Source organism: Echiichthys vipera, assembly GCF_963691815.1.
Source record: "Echiichthys vipera genome assembly, chromosome: 9".
In the NCBI taxonomy this organism is placed as follows: Eukaryota; Metazoa; Chordata; class Actinopteri; order Perciformes; family Trachinidae; genus Echiichthys; species Echiichthys vipera.
The window spans coordinates 5,645,587-5,659,533 of NC_139834.1; the positions used below are offsets into that span (position 1 = coordinate 5,645,587).

At 40.5% G+C, this 13,947-nt stretch overlaps 1 protein-coding gene across 1 annotated transcript; it reads left to right on the forward strand.

Moving 5' to 3' along the window:
- The first annotated feature begins 2,092 nt into the window (after positions 1–2,092).
- ctdsp2 (CTD (carboxy-terminal domain, RNA polymerase II, polypeptide A) small phosphatase 2) lies at positions 2,093–13,936 on the forward strand. The gene is made up of 7 exons (XM_083920222.1): positions 2,093–2,757; positions 5,084–5,247; positions 7,359–7,460; positions 7,800–7,856; positions 8,572–8,664; positions 11,151–11,336; positions 12,153–13,936. Exons 1-7 carry the CDS (start codon positions 2,697–2,699, stop codon positions 12,276–12,278), a joined length of 789 nt encoding a protein of 262 aa, XP_083776348.1. The 5' UTR covers positions 2,093–2,696; the 3' UTR covers positions 12,279–13,936.
- The last annotated feature ends 11 nt before the right edge of the window (positions 13,937–13,947 follow it).

Here is a 13,947-nt window from a genome sequence, read left to right on the forward strand (position 1 = left end):
GTGCAAGACACCCGAGATCAGGCAAAGATAATGAATTTCAAGTTGATTGAACAGCGGCTTCTGCTGTAAAACCGCATGACATTTTCCAGCTGTGCGGTCCATACTTATTTTGTATATATTTTTATACGGATCTGTCAGTGCTGCCCTAAAATGTCCGACACCAGGAATGCAAACAGCAGAGCCATTCTTGTTTATGTCTTGCATTGTGGCCACTGTGGGCACTGGCTGAGCTTGTGGTGTAAATGGGCCCACATGTGTTTGGAAAGGGTAGAGTGACTTTTTCAACTGTAGTTATTCCTTTATTACCAAGTGTATTGTTTTGTTTCTTTCTCTTTTCTGCAGCTTGGTTGTCTTATGGAAGTACGCAGGCTGTGTTCACATATGCGTGTGCTTAAATATAGCAAATATCTGCTGTTGCTCAACATGCAGGTGCCTCCGTGCGTTACAGAAAGGGGATCACTGTGATTAGTTTTGCGGGTAAGGATGCCATGCTGTGTATATAAATATCTGTTTATTTGGACATGGTTATAAAAGGTTTTTTAGTGTCACTATACTCAATATTTAAAAAAAAAATACACAGGATTTGTCTGCAGCTTAGAAAAACTCATTGTAATTAAAAGCAATTACATTAACTGCTTCTATATATTTTTCTAATTAATAACTGGATTTGAACCTAAATACTTAGTAAGTTGATAAAATATCGTAAACAATTGTGAAATGTTTACGATCAGCAGTCTTGTGGTAAAATAACTGCATTCAGAGCGTGTAGTTGCACAAACGTTTGGTGATTGCTGTAACACAGAGTTTCCCCAGAGCAAAAACAAGTTGCAGTTTTGTTTTATTATTGTGTCAGTGAAGAGGGAAGCAAAAGGAGAGAGAAAATGAAAGGAGCTTGGGTCATTGGTTTCACTCTGCCCTCTGTTACCCCCATGTAAAGTGCTACACAGGGACAGTTGGTAGTTCTGCATGGAGTTACCTAACAGATCTTCTGGTGTGGAGGTATTGAGTGGACTGAGGGGGTCCGTCAGATGAATAAAAACATTTACAAGCATCACACATAATGTATGTTTATTGTTTTGGTTTTTTTACTGGATCTATCATTTTAATAAGCCTGTTATTGAGCATGTTGAATTACAAGTCAACATTGATTTTGGTTTGCCTTCTAATCTAGGGTTGTGGTGTCGAGATTACATGCGATTACCGTGATTTGCGCGTAAAACCAGCACATTTCATGCTTGTAAACTAAGCGTAAAATTAGCAACTTCCGGACAATAAGCCATTAAACATTATAGGCAATGATACAGTTGCATTTGGCTTAGAATTCATATCTTCAACCCCTTTGCTACATTGCTTAAAAGTTGAACAAACAATAAATGGATTTGTAGAAAGTAGCCTAAAATATAAACAAAAAAGAAAGAAAACAAACATATTAAACTAAAAAAATTGAAATTTAAGAGACATAATAAATACACCACGTCTTCATTTATATGTTAATGTTGTTGAAGAAGTTCAAGTTATTTTGTAAATCATTTACCAACAATGATCTAATTTGTACTAATCGTAGGTCGTGGAGTCGCGATTATACTCGATTATCGCGATTTACACGTAAAAACCGTGAACTTTATGCTCGTAAACATGGTGTAAAATTAGCAATTTAAGGAAAATAATTCCAAAATGGCCTATTAAACATTACAGGCAATGATAAAGTTGCATTATTTCGACATATAATTAATATCTGCAGCTTTGTTGATGCATTTTTTTAAAGTTGAACGACAAACAAATAAATATAAACAGACAAATAAAAACAAATAAATAAAAATAAGACATACATAATATAATTTTTTTTTAAAACAATTCAAAAGAAAGGTTGCCTGTCTTCATTAATGTGACCAAAGCTGCAGAAAGTAACGTTAGTTGGTAAATAATTAAAAAACAAACAAACAAATTTGGTCTCGTTCGTACGCGCAGCGCTGGAATGTGTTCGGTGCGGCGCGTGCAGCAGGACGGGGAGGAATGCCTTTGGCCACGCCCCTTCTCTCCGGTGGGGGTGGGGGGCGTCCAATCGGGGAGCGGGGACGGTTTCAAGGCGCCCGCGGAGTCCCAGCCGTAGAAAAACAAAGCCCCGGATAACAACAAAACTCATATTTTACATCAAACTGAGCGCGGGAATCTGTTTTATCGCAGCGAAGCCGACCAAAGAGGTCGACTCTCGGTTATTTTCGTCGCTCTTTAAGGCCTTTCGGACGATGTTGTTTATCTGTAGTAAGGGGGGGACTTGAAACCGCCCTCCCTTGCCCCATTTCCTCGGTTGTTTTCCTTCTCTCGCCTGGATTCTCCATGTTGTTGCTGCAAGAGTGAAGACTTCAGAGGGGGGCTGCTCGGCGATATCCACCCCGTAGTAGTAGTGTTTGAACCCGGGAGCTGACAAATAGCCTGCAAAAAAACACCCCCATCTCTCCCAAGAAGTGCCTTGCCCCCTTCCCCGGGCGGCGGTGTCGGCGGCGGAATAAAGAAAAGCCCAGGAACAAGATACACTGTAGCCTACTCTCATCGAGGACTGTTGTTACGTTGTTACCGAGGCGCATAACAAGTTACCGCGGTCGAATTGAGTCAACGTGTCAATAAAAGCCAATGAGGGATGCCCGTCAGTGCTCCGGGACAGGCTTTGAGGATTTTGAGGGCTCCGTGATTGTCAGATGGAAAGTTCTGTTATCACCCAAGTGCAGAAAGAAGACGTTCAAGTGTCACCGAAAACAGGTGAGGTAGACGGGGCCTGTTGTTGTTTTTTGCTTTTTGGTGGTATTATTAAACGTGCTTCAGTTTTGTAGTGGTATTATCTCGAGTGTGTCCCGAGTGAATGATCGGTGTGTTGTTGAGAAAGCCTGTAGTGCGCCCATTTGACAGTTGAGCGCTGCGGACGCTGGTTGAGCGCGCTCAGAGGCGCATTGGCTTTTCTTCTGCTTTTTTTTTTTTTTTACATTTATCAAAAATAAATTTGTCATATTAAATATAATCACTATAAAATCTGTCGTGAAGAAGAATCATAATGTGCTGATTTACTAATAATATTTTGCCCTGAAGCTGTTTTTTCTTCACCTGCGGATGATAAAGAGCATTCAACTGTTAGAATAAAAATCTAACACCCATCCACGTCCATTCTATAGCTTTGCCACAGCTAAGTTGTTCATATACTATTGATTATGAGGTCAAGTATAAGTCCATAGTCTCCATTACGCACTGGGTTTGCCATCCAGAGCTTATCTATTGTTGATCCTGTTTTTTTTATCTCTTTATTTCGGTGTGTAAAATCTCAGCCGCTTCTTTAACATGTGGTGTTGTGATTATTGCTGCTGGTGGTGATGGTTAGTGTTGGTGATCATGGCCAGCTCCTCCAAAAAAAAAGAAGAAAAAAAAAAAAGAAGAGCCAAGCTGCCGTGTATTTATGTCGATCAGGTTCCAGCTTGTTTGGCACCATCCCACATCCTACTACTACCAGGTACAGCATGAAGAGCTCCTCGGCCCCGCAGGCAGCACTATAGCACAGTGCAAACCCAACTGTATGGTTCGTTTATTACTATGATGTGGTGTTTTTTTTTCATATCATAGACCGGAGGGGGGGGGGTTGGTCACAGATCGATGCGCGGCTGTAGCATTAAAAGACTGCTGCACTAGTGTTCAATACATGCATACAAAAAAGAACAGATCACAGGCTGATGGGCTTAAATGGGTCCGGGGTGGCTGTTGGTGAACAGGAGGGACCGTACAGAAACACCAGGTGCCGCGGTGTTGACAGCGGAATGCACAAACACACCCCTCTGCACACGCCCCATTGTAGCGCCGTTTCAAAGATTTCGTTGTGTGCACGCTTTTCCCCAGGCTTAAAAAGAGGCTTTTGCTCATTGATTCTGCTCCATTACGTTGGTTGTTGAGGTCGTGCATCATGCATGATCGCAGGTACTGGTTCTGAAATGAATTTACAGTGTATGATTTTGTTTGCATATTTGTGTTTAAAAGTGCTCTCCCTGATAGGGTGGCACCTCTGTATGGTGAATCTGCTGTTTTTCTCCATCCTTTTACATGCGGAGGGGGTGTATAATGCATGTGTTATGTCATACATGGCCAGTGCTGCCTTCCTGTGGGAAATCAATAGGCTGGCTCACACTGATTGGCAGCGAGGATTCACATTAATCATGTGGATTATATTGAAGGGATAGCTTGATGTTTTTTTGGGGGGGGGCAGGACTAATCAAGTACATCTGAGGAATTCCCAAATCCTGCTCCTTTGTCTCCTAAAAACATGGTGTTGTGTAACAGTCACCGGCGTGTCTGCAGTATGCTGAGGGTCAGCGTGGGTATAGTAGACTAAAAAACTCTTTCTCTCTCTTCACGGTTGTCAACAGTTCTTCTTTCTAGTGGAGCATGTTTACTGTGATGATGGTATTGATGGGTATAAATTATGTTTGCAAGTCCTTACATGAAACACGCTAGAGGAATTTTCTCCTTCTTTTCACTACACGTCTTGTATGGAGCTGGGGAGAAACTCGTGGTTAGGGTGACTGATCAAAGACCTGCACAGAGCACTGAGGTGTGACTGCTTGTCCGGCTCACTGACTGACTGACTGACGGACTGTCTGTCTGTCTGTTCTGGCTAGCTTCAGGCAGCCCCTGAAAGGTCTTGGAGTTTAAAATGGCTGGAATGTTTTCTGTCTGTGTTTTTCTGTTGAAGGTACTGCTGAAAAGTGTGGGTTTTCCCGCCCTCTGTGATTATATAACATGTACCAGCCATTTCCAGCAGCAGCAGCAGAGGCAGGCGCATTAAAAACAGATTGTGCGGGCTGTGCCATCCCTGTGGACAGATGGATGGTGCCTTCAGGAAATGGGGAAGCTCATTTTACATGTTACAAGTAGCTCATAGCTAATTATACCGAATTTCAGATTGATTTGAATAATATTTTTCAGCTGTTTTCATGTAACAAGATTTGTTTTTGTGTGTGGAGGAGGAAAAAATAAAGATGATCTGACGCCCACTTAACATGTCACGCAGTTTTCCTCATGAAAGTATCTCTTTCTCCGCACTAAACAGGCCAGGTGAGCCGGTCGGCCCTGAAACAGCCTCGGAGCTGTAACATCTTCAAAGCGCTCTTCTGTTGCCTCCAAGCTCAGGATGGCCCCAAACCACCACCACCAACGCCACCACCTTCCCAGCAGGCCTTGCTGGAGTCACAGGAAAATGGGACGGTTGTCAAGGTAACACTATTCTTATTCCAGAGATGTTTCACATCACTGAAAAAACAATTTGAAGACCTCGGTCCAGTCCTGCCTTTCTTATTTTTGTTTATTTAAGATTTCACTTCCTTGTCGCGCCCACACACACACACACACACACACACACACACACACACACACACACACACACACACACACACACACACACACACACACACACTCTAAACCCATGCCGCCATTAAAGAGGGGGTGTTTGAGTAGGAATAACCTAAACATGCTGTTGTAAAAAAAGATGGGCTTATTATTGTCTCCAAGCATTATTTTTTTACAGCTGCACACTAAAACCACTAGTGCACCTGCTCTGAACATCTTGAAAGCTAAACCGCAAACTGTCTGCAGATACAGAATCATTGTGATGTTCACACTTGATCCTCCAGGGGAGATAAGAACGACAGAGCGACTATCAATCCTTTAGGCGGACGGGCGAGCACAGAATGGTGTATTGTGTGCCTGGTAATTGCTGAGGTGGAGAAAAAATAAAGCCTTGAGCGCCCGCTGCACACGGCTGGCCACGCTGGTGAACGCTGTCAGCCTGATTAGAGCCTCAGTACCATGTAAGGGGCATTTTAATGAGATGCCATGTTTGTTCACATTGAGGAGTGTCCTCCAGCATCAGGAGCAGCCAGGGAAGCAGCATCTGCAGGGCCTGGTTATTGTCTGGCACTGAAACGAAACCAAATGAAATGTAGGCACTGATGGCTTTATGTTGCATTGTGTTGTTTACTAGTTGGGGAAATAGGAAACACTGTTAATAAAAAGGAGGAACTGGATTAGAACAGGCAGGAAATTTCATCACCAGCGATTTTGTTAATCATAAAAGTATTTTTCATTCAAACGTGGCAGAAAAGGCTGCTTCTCAAACCCATAAGATCTGGAGATGTCCTGCTTTTCTCTGTTTTATGTCATATTGAACTGAATATTTTTGACATTTGGGGGAAACAAGACACTTAAAGACATTGACTTCTAGAACTTGGGATGGTCATTTGTCACCCTTTACTGACATTTTATAAGCGATTTAATTAATACATGTTTCTAGGAAACAATTAGCAGATTAATCGATAATGGAAATAATTGTTAGTTGCGACTAAATCTGCAAAGTTTAGTTTAAATAGTCAATTTGTTGAATTTGTTGTCACCTGCTTGGTAAAAAGCAAACAACAAATGTCCTGAGCCAATAGGAACGCTCTCTTTCTCTCTCTCTCTCCCTGAAATGACCTGTGATTGGCCAAAGTCTACCGTCACGGTTAGATTTTCTGAAGCCGGAAAACCAGAGGTGGTGCAGAAGTCTACTTTTCTCTCAGAACACCTGAATTACAATATGATGAAAGATTATTATGGATTTTGTTTGCCCAACATCACCAAAAAAATGAACTTCCTACCCCAGGTTTAAATTAATCACCAAGTATTTTGATAAGTGAATAATTGCATTAAGTGATTTTTTTAAGAGAGAAAAAAGTCAGAAAACGCTGATTTCCGCGTCGTTAATGTGAATATTGTTTGGTTTCTTTCCTCCTCTGTGACCGTAGACATAATATCTTTGAGTTGTGGACAAAACAAGGCATTTGAAGACGTCATCTTGGGCTTTGAGAAACACTGATCAACAAATGTCTCCATTTTCTGACATTTTATAGACCAAATAACTAATCAATTAATTGAAAAAATCATTGACAGATTAATTGATGACGAAAACCATCTTTTGCTACAGCTCTCAACTGGATTTCTAAAAATAATATTATATTAAGCTGACGTGTTCTCCCTGCAGGTGAATGCCCGTAGAGATGCCTTTGGGAGGTATAATGAAATACATAAATATGCAAATCATAAAGAAATGCAACATAGAAGCTGTTAACGGTAAATAAGGAGGCCATCCACACATACATGTCCCTTTAATACTGAGTCTTAATTTCCCAGAGGTGAAATTAAAACGCCCAGTGTCTGATTTTCATGCGAATCACTGTACTTTCAGGACAAATCATGCTTCTTAGGCACTCACATAGTACCACACTAATTATATCTGTGATTCGGGGGCAGTACCATTGAAAAACAACAAAAGTATTTGTGTTTCTACTTAGCACGCTGAACCAAGCCTCCTGCCTGAAATGGAGGCCCAGGACCAAGGGAAGATATGTGTGGTCATAGACCTGGATGAGACCCTGGTGCACAGCTCATTCAAGGTACCGAAGCAAAGAAACCCGCTTCTTTTTCTTCATGTTTTCCCATGTTTAAAATTGTCCTGCAGTTTGAGTGAAAGCTTCTTCTTACAAACATCAATGAAATGTAAATTTACATTACATATTTAGTATTGTAGCAGCAGTGCATTGATAGGGTTCTGCTGTGATTGATTATTAGCTCGTATAAGAGATAGAATAATATTCTGTTTGTGTAGGCTCTTCACTGTGATTTAAGGCAGCGCTGAGGAGTCTGGTTCTAGGTTGTTATGTAATGTGAATGTACACAGTGTGGCTCATGTGAATGAGCATGCCTACCATCTCCTCTCTGTGTTCTCCCTCCAGCCGATTAGTAATGCAGACTTCATCGTGCCTGTGGAGATAGAGGGGACCACACACCAGGTAAACTACTGTGTGTGTGTGTGTGTGTGTGTGTGTGTGTGTGTGTGTGTGTGTGTGTGTGTGTGTGTGTGTGTGTGTGTGTGTGTGTGTGTGTGTGTGTGTGTGTGTGTGTGTGTGTGTGTGTGTGTGTGTGTGTGTGTGTGTGTGTGTGTGTGTGTGTGTGTGTGTGTGTGTGTGTGTGTGTGTGTGTAGCGGTTGCTGAGCTGAAAAGGGATGGGTCTTGTAACTGATCAGCCAGGTTTGTTTTTTTTGCACTGACGGGTGCACGGAGCCCTCTACTGGCCACATGTTGAACAGGGAAATCGCAAGTGGAAGTGGATGCACCGGCAAGAGAATGAGTCATTTCAGCCTAGTTTATCTGACATGTCATTCAAATTGAATACACATTATTGCCTCTGTGAAGATGTTGGGAACAATGCTCAACTTTAGCACCCTGTGTTGGACCATTTCTTCAACAAGAGCCGCTCACTGTTGGACATGTGGAAATGTAATTAACTGCTGAAATGTGATTCCTGGGATCCCGTGGGCCTCTGCCTGGTTCAAGTAATCCAGGATAGGCTGGTTAACACTGGCACGGCCTATTTTTGATTACTTGTTTCAGGAACTGGCCGTTAGCAGCCGACAGACGGAAACAATAAGTGGACGATGCAAATGTAAAGACATCTATATGACATGAAAATGGGAACAGGTTACTGACGCTCTGCCTGTGTTACAGGTGTATGTACTGAAGAGGCCGTACGTGGACGAGTTCCTGCAGAGAATGGGAGAGTTGTTTGAATGTGTGCTGTTTACAGCCAGTCTCGCAAAGGTACTTGATGTCAGATACCGAGGCAGATCCTAAAATAGATAATTTTATTCAGCGCCTAGGTTGTTTTTTGTTTTGTCATGTCTGATCTATCAGAGGTTGTTCTGCTTTCTCTTTCCCTTTAGTTCTCCTTTTTACTGTCATAGCAGTTGCTTAACGTGCACCTTATTAGACATCCTGCTCCTGTTTAAAGCTATAGTTTGTTTCTGTGCTCATCTGGAGCTGGTTGCATCAACTGTTTCTGAGTTTAAACTTATAAGCCAGTACCTATATCTTTATCTATATACAATTTTACGGTAAAATACATTAAAATGGGTCGTACCACACACACAAGATTGTTGTTAGTAAATATTTATACATACAAACTGCCGGGTATAAATGCCGTATAAATGTGTTGCTAACTCAACCAACTGACAAAACTTATGTCACCTTACCATAGACAAGATAAAAAGGTCATATTAATGATTGCCATATCCGCTACAATGATGTAGACTTCAAATTGCTTTTCATGAAAACGTAAACACAATATAGGTGCACATTGACTACTATGTACAGATGATGAATATATATCAAAAAGAATAAATATAAAACACAACAACACAGTGAAATCTGTGGACTGTGAAACAAGGGTGCAGAGTGCAAGGGTGCTACATATGGGTTATTAATGTAACCGGTTGCTTTATATACGGGAAGTAGTTGTATTTGGCATTATTTACAGCTTATTTTCATATTAACATTGATGATATTTTCATGTACAGTGAATATCAGTGATGTTACCCGCCCGTTTCCTGATGTGGAGACACAGAAGTACACTAATAATGCCTGACTAAACTACGCACAAGTTAGCATAATCATATATATATGGAGCAAAGTAAATACTGCAAAAACTGTTATTTTTGGGCAGTTCTGTTCCTATGTGATGCTATAATGACTTCCTTAACTCTTACTGGTGAGGCCCAGTTTAGTCAAACACCAGTCGGAATTCTTAGCAGCGGCGCTGGAGTCAAGACCAACTTAATCGGGTGCAAGTCAAGTCCAAGACTTTGACTTTGGTTCTTTTGTTTTATTGAGGAAAAAGACTCATTATGACTAAACATCTCTTTCTCAAGAGAGTCCTGTCTGAGACAGGCAGCAGCACAAGTAACACAGTTTCAAACGCACAGACATTTAACATTAAAATGGGAACAAGTTAGAAATAACATCGTCAAAGATATCAAAACATAATTCAACATTCAAAACATTTACAGCAAGATGCGACAGCTTCCAAGTCTTTTAGCGTTGCTTTAAATGTGTCCAATGAAACCATCTCCTGGAAATTCAGGTGGTTTTGTAATTGGTTCCAATCGGACCGAGCAGCAAACTGAAACGCCCAGTACAGACTTTAGATAGATGTCTAAATTCAACTGAATCACATGGGTCTCGGTCCACAGTTAGCCTGTGTGCAGGGTGGCTAAATTTTTAGGTGTAAAATGCTCTAAAAAGTCCAGACAAATCTAGCAATTAAAATTAACTAAACTAAAACTAAAGACCAGTGTATCTTTTGGAGTCCAGAGCAAAGGGAGTCCTGTTCAAGACAATAACGGGCATTAGTGTCTTACTAATGCTCATATAGTGAATAAGGAGTTAGGGTGGATCTTTAGAATAAAATAACATCAAACTAATCAACGCAGAAAATTTAGGGAGAGAGTCCAACAAGGTGCAAGACTTGAGGCCGAGTCCGGACTCAAGTACTACAGCAGTTACTAATGACTTAAAGTGTAAATCCAGCGCAAAATCATCCCATGGTCTTTTTCGGCATTTACATACATCAAATGAATCATCGCTTTGTCGTGTAACAACTATTACTGAAGAAACCCGGTAGAGTCGCTAACAGCTAAAGAAGCACCAACAACGTAGTTAGTGAACCCAGAGTTTATTAAAGAGTGTTTTAAAGACTTACCTACTGGCCCCTGTACCAGCTCCTCTCATAGTAAAGTCCATTCAAGTGGATTACCAAAGTCAATCCCAAAGGAAGGTGCCCATTGGTGCTTTGTTTTCTGTGTAAGGACTCTTCTCATGCTGCTGCAGAGGTTTGCTGTTATTTTCAGCAGTATTAGTGGTTAAAAAAGACGTTTGAATGCCTTCACTTTGCTGCCCCGAGCTAATCAGTGTTAGCCACGTCCAGCTGTTAGCAACTGTCCTGGATTTCCCCGTTAACAGTTGTTACACGAAAAAAACTGTCTTGATGACTTTTTGATGTGTGTAAGTGCCAAAAAAGACCATGGGAGGATTTTGCGCCGGAATTAAACTTTAATGGTGACTTCACAACTCAAACGTAAGCATCGATTCATGAATAGCTGCGCGGTGCAACCCGATCCAGATGAGTAGATTTCAGATGCTATTTCTCAACTGTTTCCTGTTATAATCAAATATCCAGCAATAGTAGAAAGTGCTTCATTAGTCCAACCTGCTTTTCCCTTACCTGCGCCCCTCCTCCCCTCCACCATCAGTATGCAGACCCAGTGACGGACCTGCTGGATCAGTGTGGTGTATTCCGGACCCGGTTATTCCGGGAATCTTGTGTATTCCACCAGGGCTGCTATGTCAAAGATTTGAGCCGCCTGGGCAGAGACCTCAACAAAACCCTAATCCTGGATAACTCTCCTGCCTCCTACATCTTCCACCCTAATAACGCTGTGAGTCTTTTCCTCTGTTTCTGTCCGTCACGATGTGTTGAAAATAGCTTTGACAGTTGTGATAAAAATTATTCATAGACATCATTTGAAAGATGATTCGTTAAAGGTCACGGCGGCCTGGAAAACTTCAGGTCTTAATCAACGCCAGGGACCAAAACATTGGGCAAGGATAACTAGTCTCTAAGAAAGCATAGATCTTGTTTCCCAAAATGTTTTGACAAGATTGTCTCCAGACGTCAAGCTCGATAAGAAGGTCTGGCAATGTGAGATTAGCTCTTAGTTACAAGATGATAAATCACATAAAAGAAAAGCTCATTTCTCAAGTAGCTGTCTAAAATGAGCAGATTTAGTCTTTGATGTTTTTGAGGAACTACAGATGACTTTCTCGTTTTATTGTTTTGTTTGTAATATAGTTAAGATAGTGAAAAAAACCCCATTATAACACCATCAAATGTCTTGTCCGACTAGAAGTCCAAAAAAACCCCACCAAAGACATTCACTTTGCTCTCATTTATGACCAAAAAAACTGCAAATCCTCACATTTCAGAAGCTGAAACCAGAGAATGTTTTGGCATTTTGCTTGAAAAATGACTAAAACAATGAATCAGTTATCATAGCAGTTCTGTATTCTTCCGGTTCTGATTCTGATTTTTAGAAACATGCACTACGACACATTAAAGACAGATAAAAATGACACACTTCTGCCTACATTCATTTCATTTTTAGCTTTGTTTCAGAGCTGTATTTGCAGGTGCAGTTTATGTGTGATTATTTTGTTTAAAAACAGTTTGTGAGTGACAATCTGTTTTCCGTCAGGTTCCTGTGGTGTCATGGTTTGACGACGTGGACGACGCCGAGCTGCTCAACCTTCTGCCTGTCTTTGAGGAACTAAGTCAAGCTGATAACGTTTACACGCAGCTGGACCAGCTCCGTGGACATTAAGCTCTCAGTGGACCCGCTTCAAACTTCTTCAGCTACAATAAAACCGTATATATATTGACAATAGAAACTAGAGTTTTCAGACGTTGTTCTCCTTGCCTCTGCACAAAATCCTCTCGTTTAGAAAATTGTATTTGTGTGTGGGGGGGGTTAGGGAAATTCCAAGCCTGGATAACACAATGTGTTGGGCTCAGCTGAGACTTTAGATTGCGATCTGAGGCCTTTCCTTCGTACCTCAGTGCTGACATTATTGACAACCACTATTTTGAAAGAGCGGGAAACGACAACCAAAGCAATCCCATCACAGTCAACTCCAATATTAAAGTGGTTCTTTTGCCAAAGCAGAAGCCTGCCTAACCTGACTTGACTTTTGGATATTTTTTAATTCCTTTTTTTAAATCTTGTGCCTTTTAAGGAACAAAAAAAAAAATACATCAGCTCTTTTTTTTTTAAATTTCCACCAGATTTTATACATTTATTGATTTCTTTTTATAGGTTGTTTTTTTTTATATAAGGAAATCTATTTTTAAAAACGGTTAACACGGTTCCTCTATGCAACCCAGTTCTGTAATTACACGGACAGTACCTCCTAAGCAGCCAGTCAATAATTGCATTCAGCAGATATAAACATTACTGTAGCCTTATTTACCTGTAAATGAGCAGCAAAACAAAAGTGTATTTTACGTATTTGTACTATAAACATCTAAAAAACCATGCAAATATACGTCTTAAGTTGATATTTGATGTAAGATAACAGGGTGAAATCTTGTCTTTGATGGTCCGTTGAAAGCAGACACACTGGAATACGTTGGCACATAGGACGACCACAAATGCCGCAGTTTTTCAGTCGAGGTTTTAATACTAGTTTGTTACTATGTCTTTTTGTTATTACTATATGACAAACAACTTGCACTTGTTTTATATTGACAGTGCTGAAAGTAAAAAAAACTGTGCCTTTTTTGAAAATCGGACAGAGAATGGTGTTCTGCCTGAAAAGAGATTTGTAGGCCTATACACACTCTGATGTGTCATGCTGAGCGTGAGAAAACACTGTCGAGAGCAAGTGTAATGCCATGTGGCTGTGGTACTTGCAGTGCAACACTTGAAAAATATCAAATTTGATTTTTTTTAGCATGTGTGAGTGTTTTTTTCTGTATTTATTGGCCAAAAATCTGTACTGTCCAGTACTTCTTAATGCTTAACCTCTTTGTATCGTAATCCATTTGCCTACTTTGAGGCTGGCCTTGTGTTGAAACTGTTTTATCTGTGCCTGAATAACACATTTTGCTGTCAACAAGATCATTCAAAAAACAAATCAAATAGATGGAAATCCAAGAATCAATCATGCAGGAAAACATTCTCTTTTTACATTTTTTTAAAAATTCAGTACAACAGATATTTTGTGGGGGTTATGTTTCCTGGGTAATATGGTTTTTCTATGATGTTTAATGGTTGATGCAATTATTGCCTGCATGTGAATTAGTAAAAAATATGACAATGAAATTGTACCAGTTGTGATGACCAAAAGTATTTGTTTAGACAGTCACAATTTGTCTTTGTGTATCAGAATAAATCACTCATTTTGTCTACCTGATCTGACCAAATCTCTAAAAGACAAGGTGCTCCCAGTTTTTATTTTCAAATAAAAATTGGTTATATTATACTGTCTTTG

Excerpts from the sequence above, each read along its gene's own strand:
- ctdsp2 (XM_083920222.1), top strand. The coding sequence starts at position 2,697 with ATGGAAAGTTCTGTTATCACCCAAGTGCAGAAAGAAGACGTTCAAGTG. Across the intron at positions 5,248-7,358 it reads AAAATGGGACGGTTGTCAAG|CACGCTGAACCAAGCCTCCT; the intron begins GTAACACTATTC and ends GTTTCTACTTAG. Across the intron at positions 7,857-8,571 it reads TAGAGGGGACCACACACCAG|GTGTATGTACTGAAGAGGCC; the intron begins GTAAACTACTGT and ends CCTGTGTTACAG.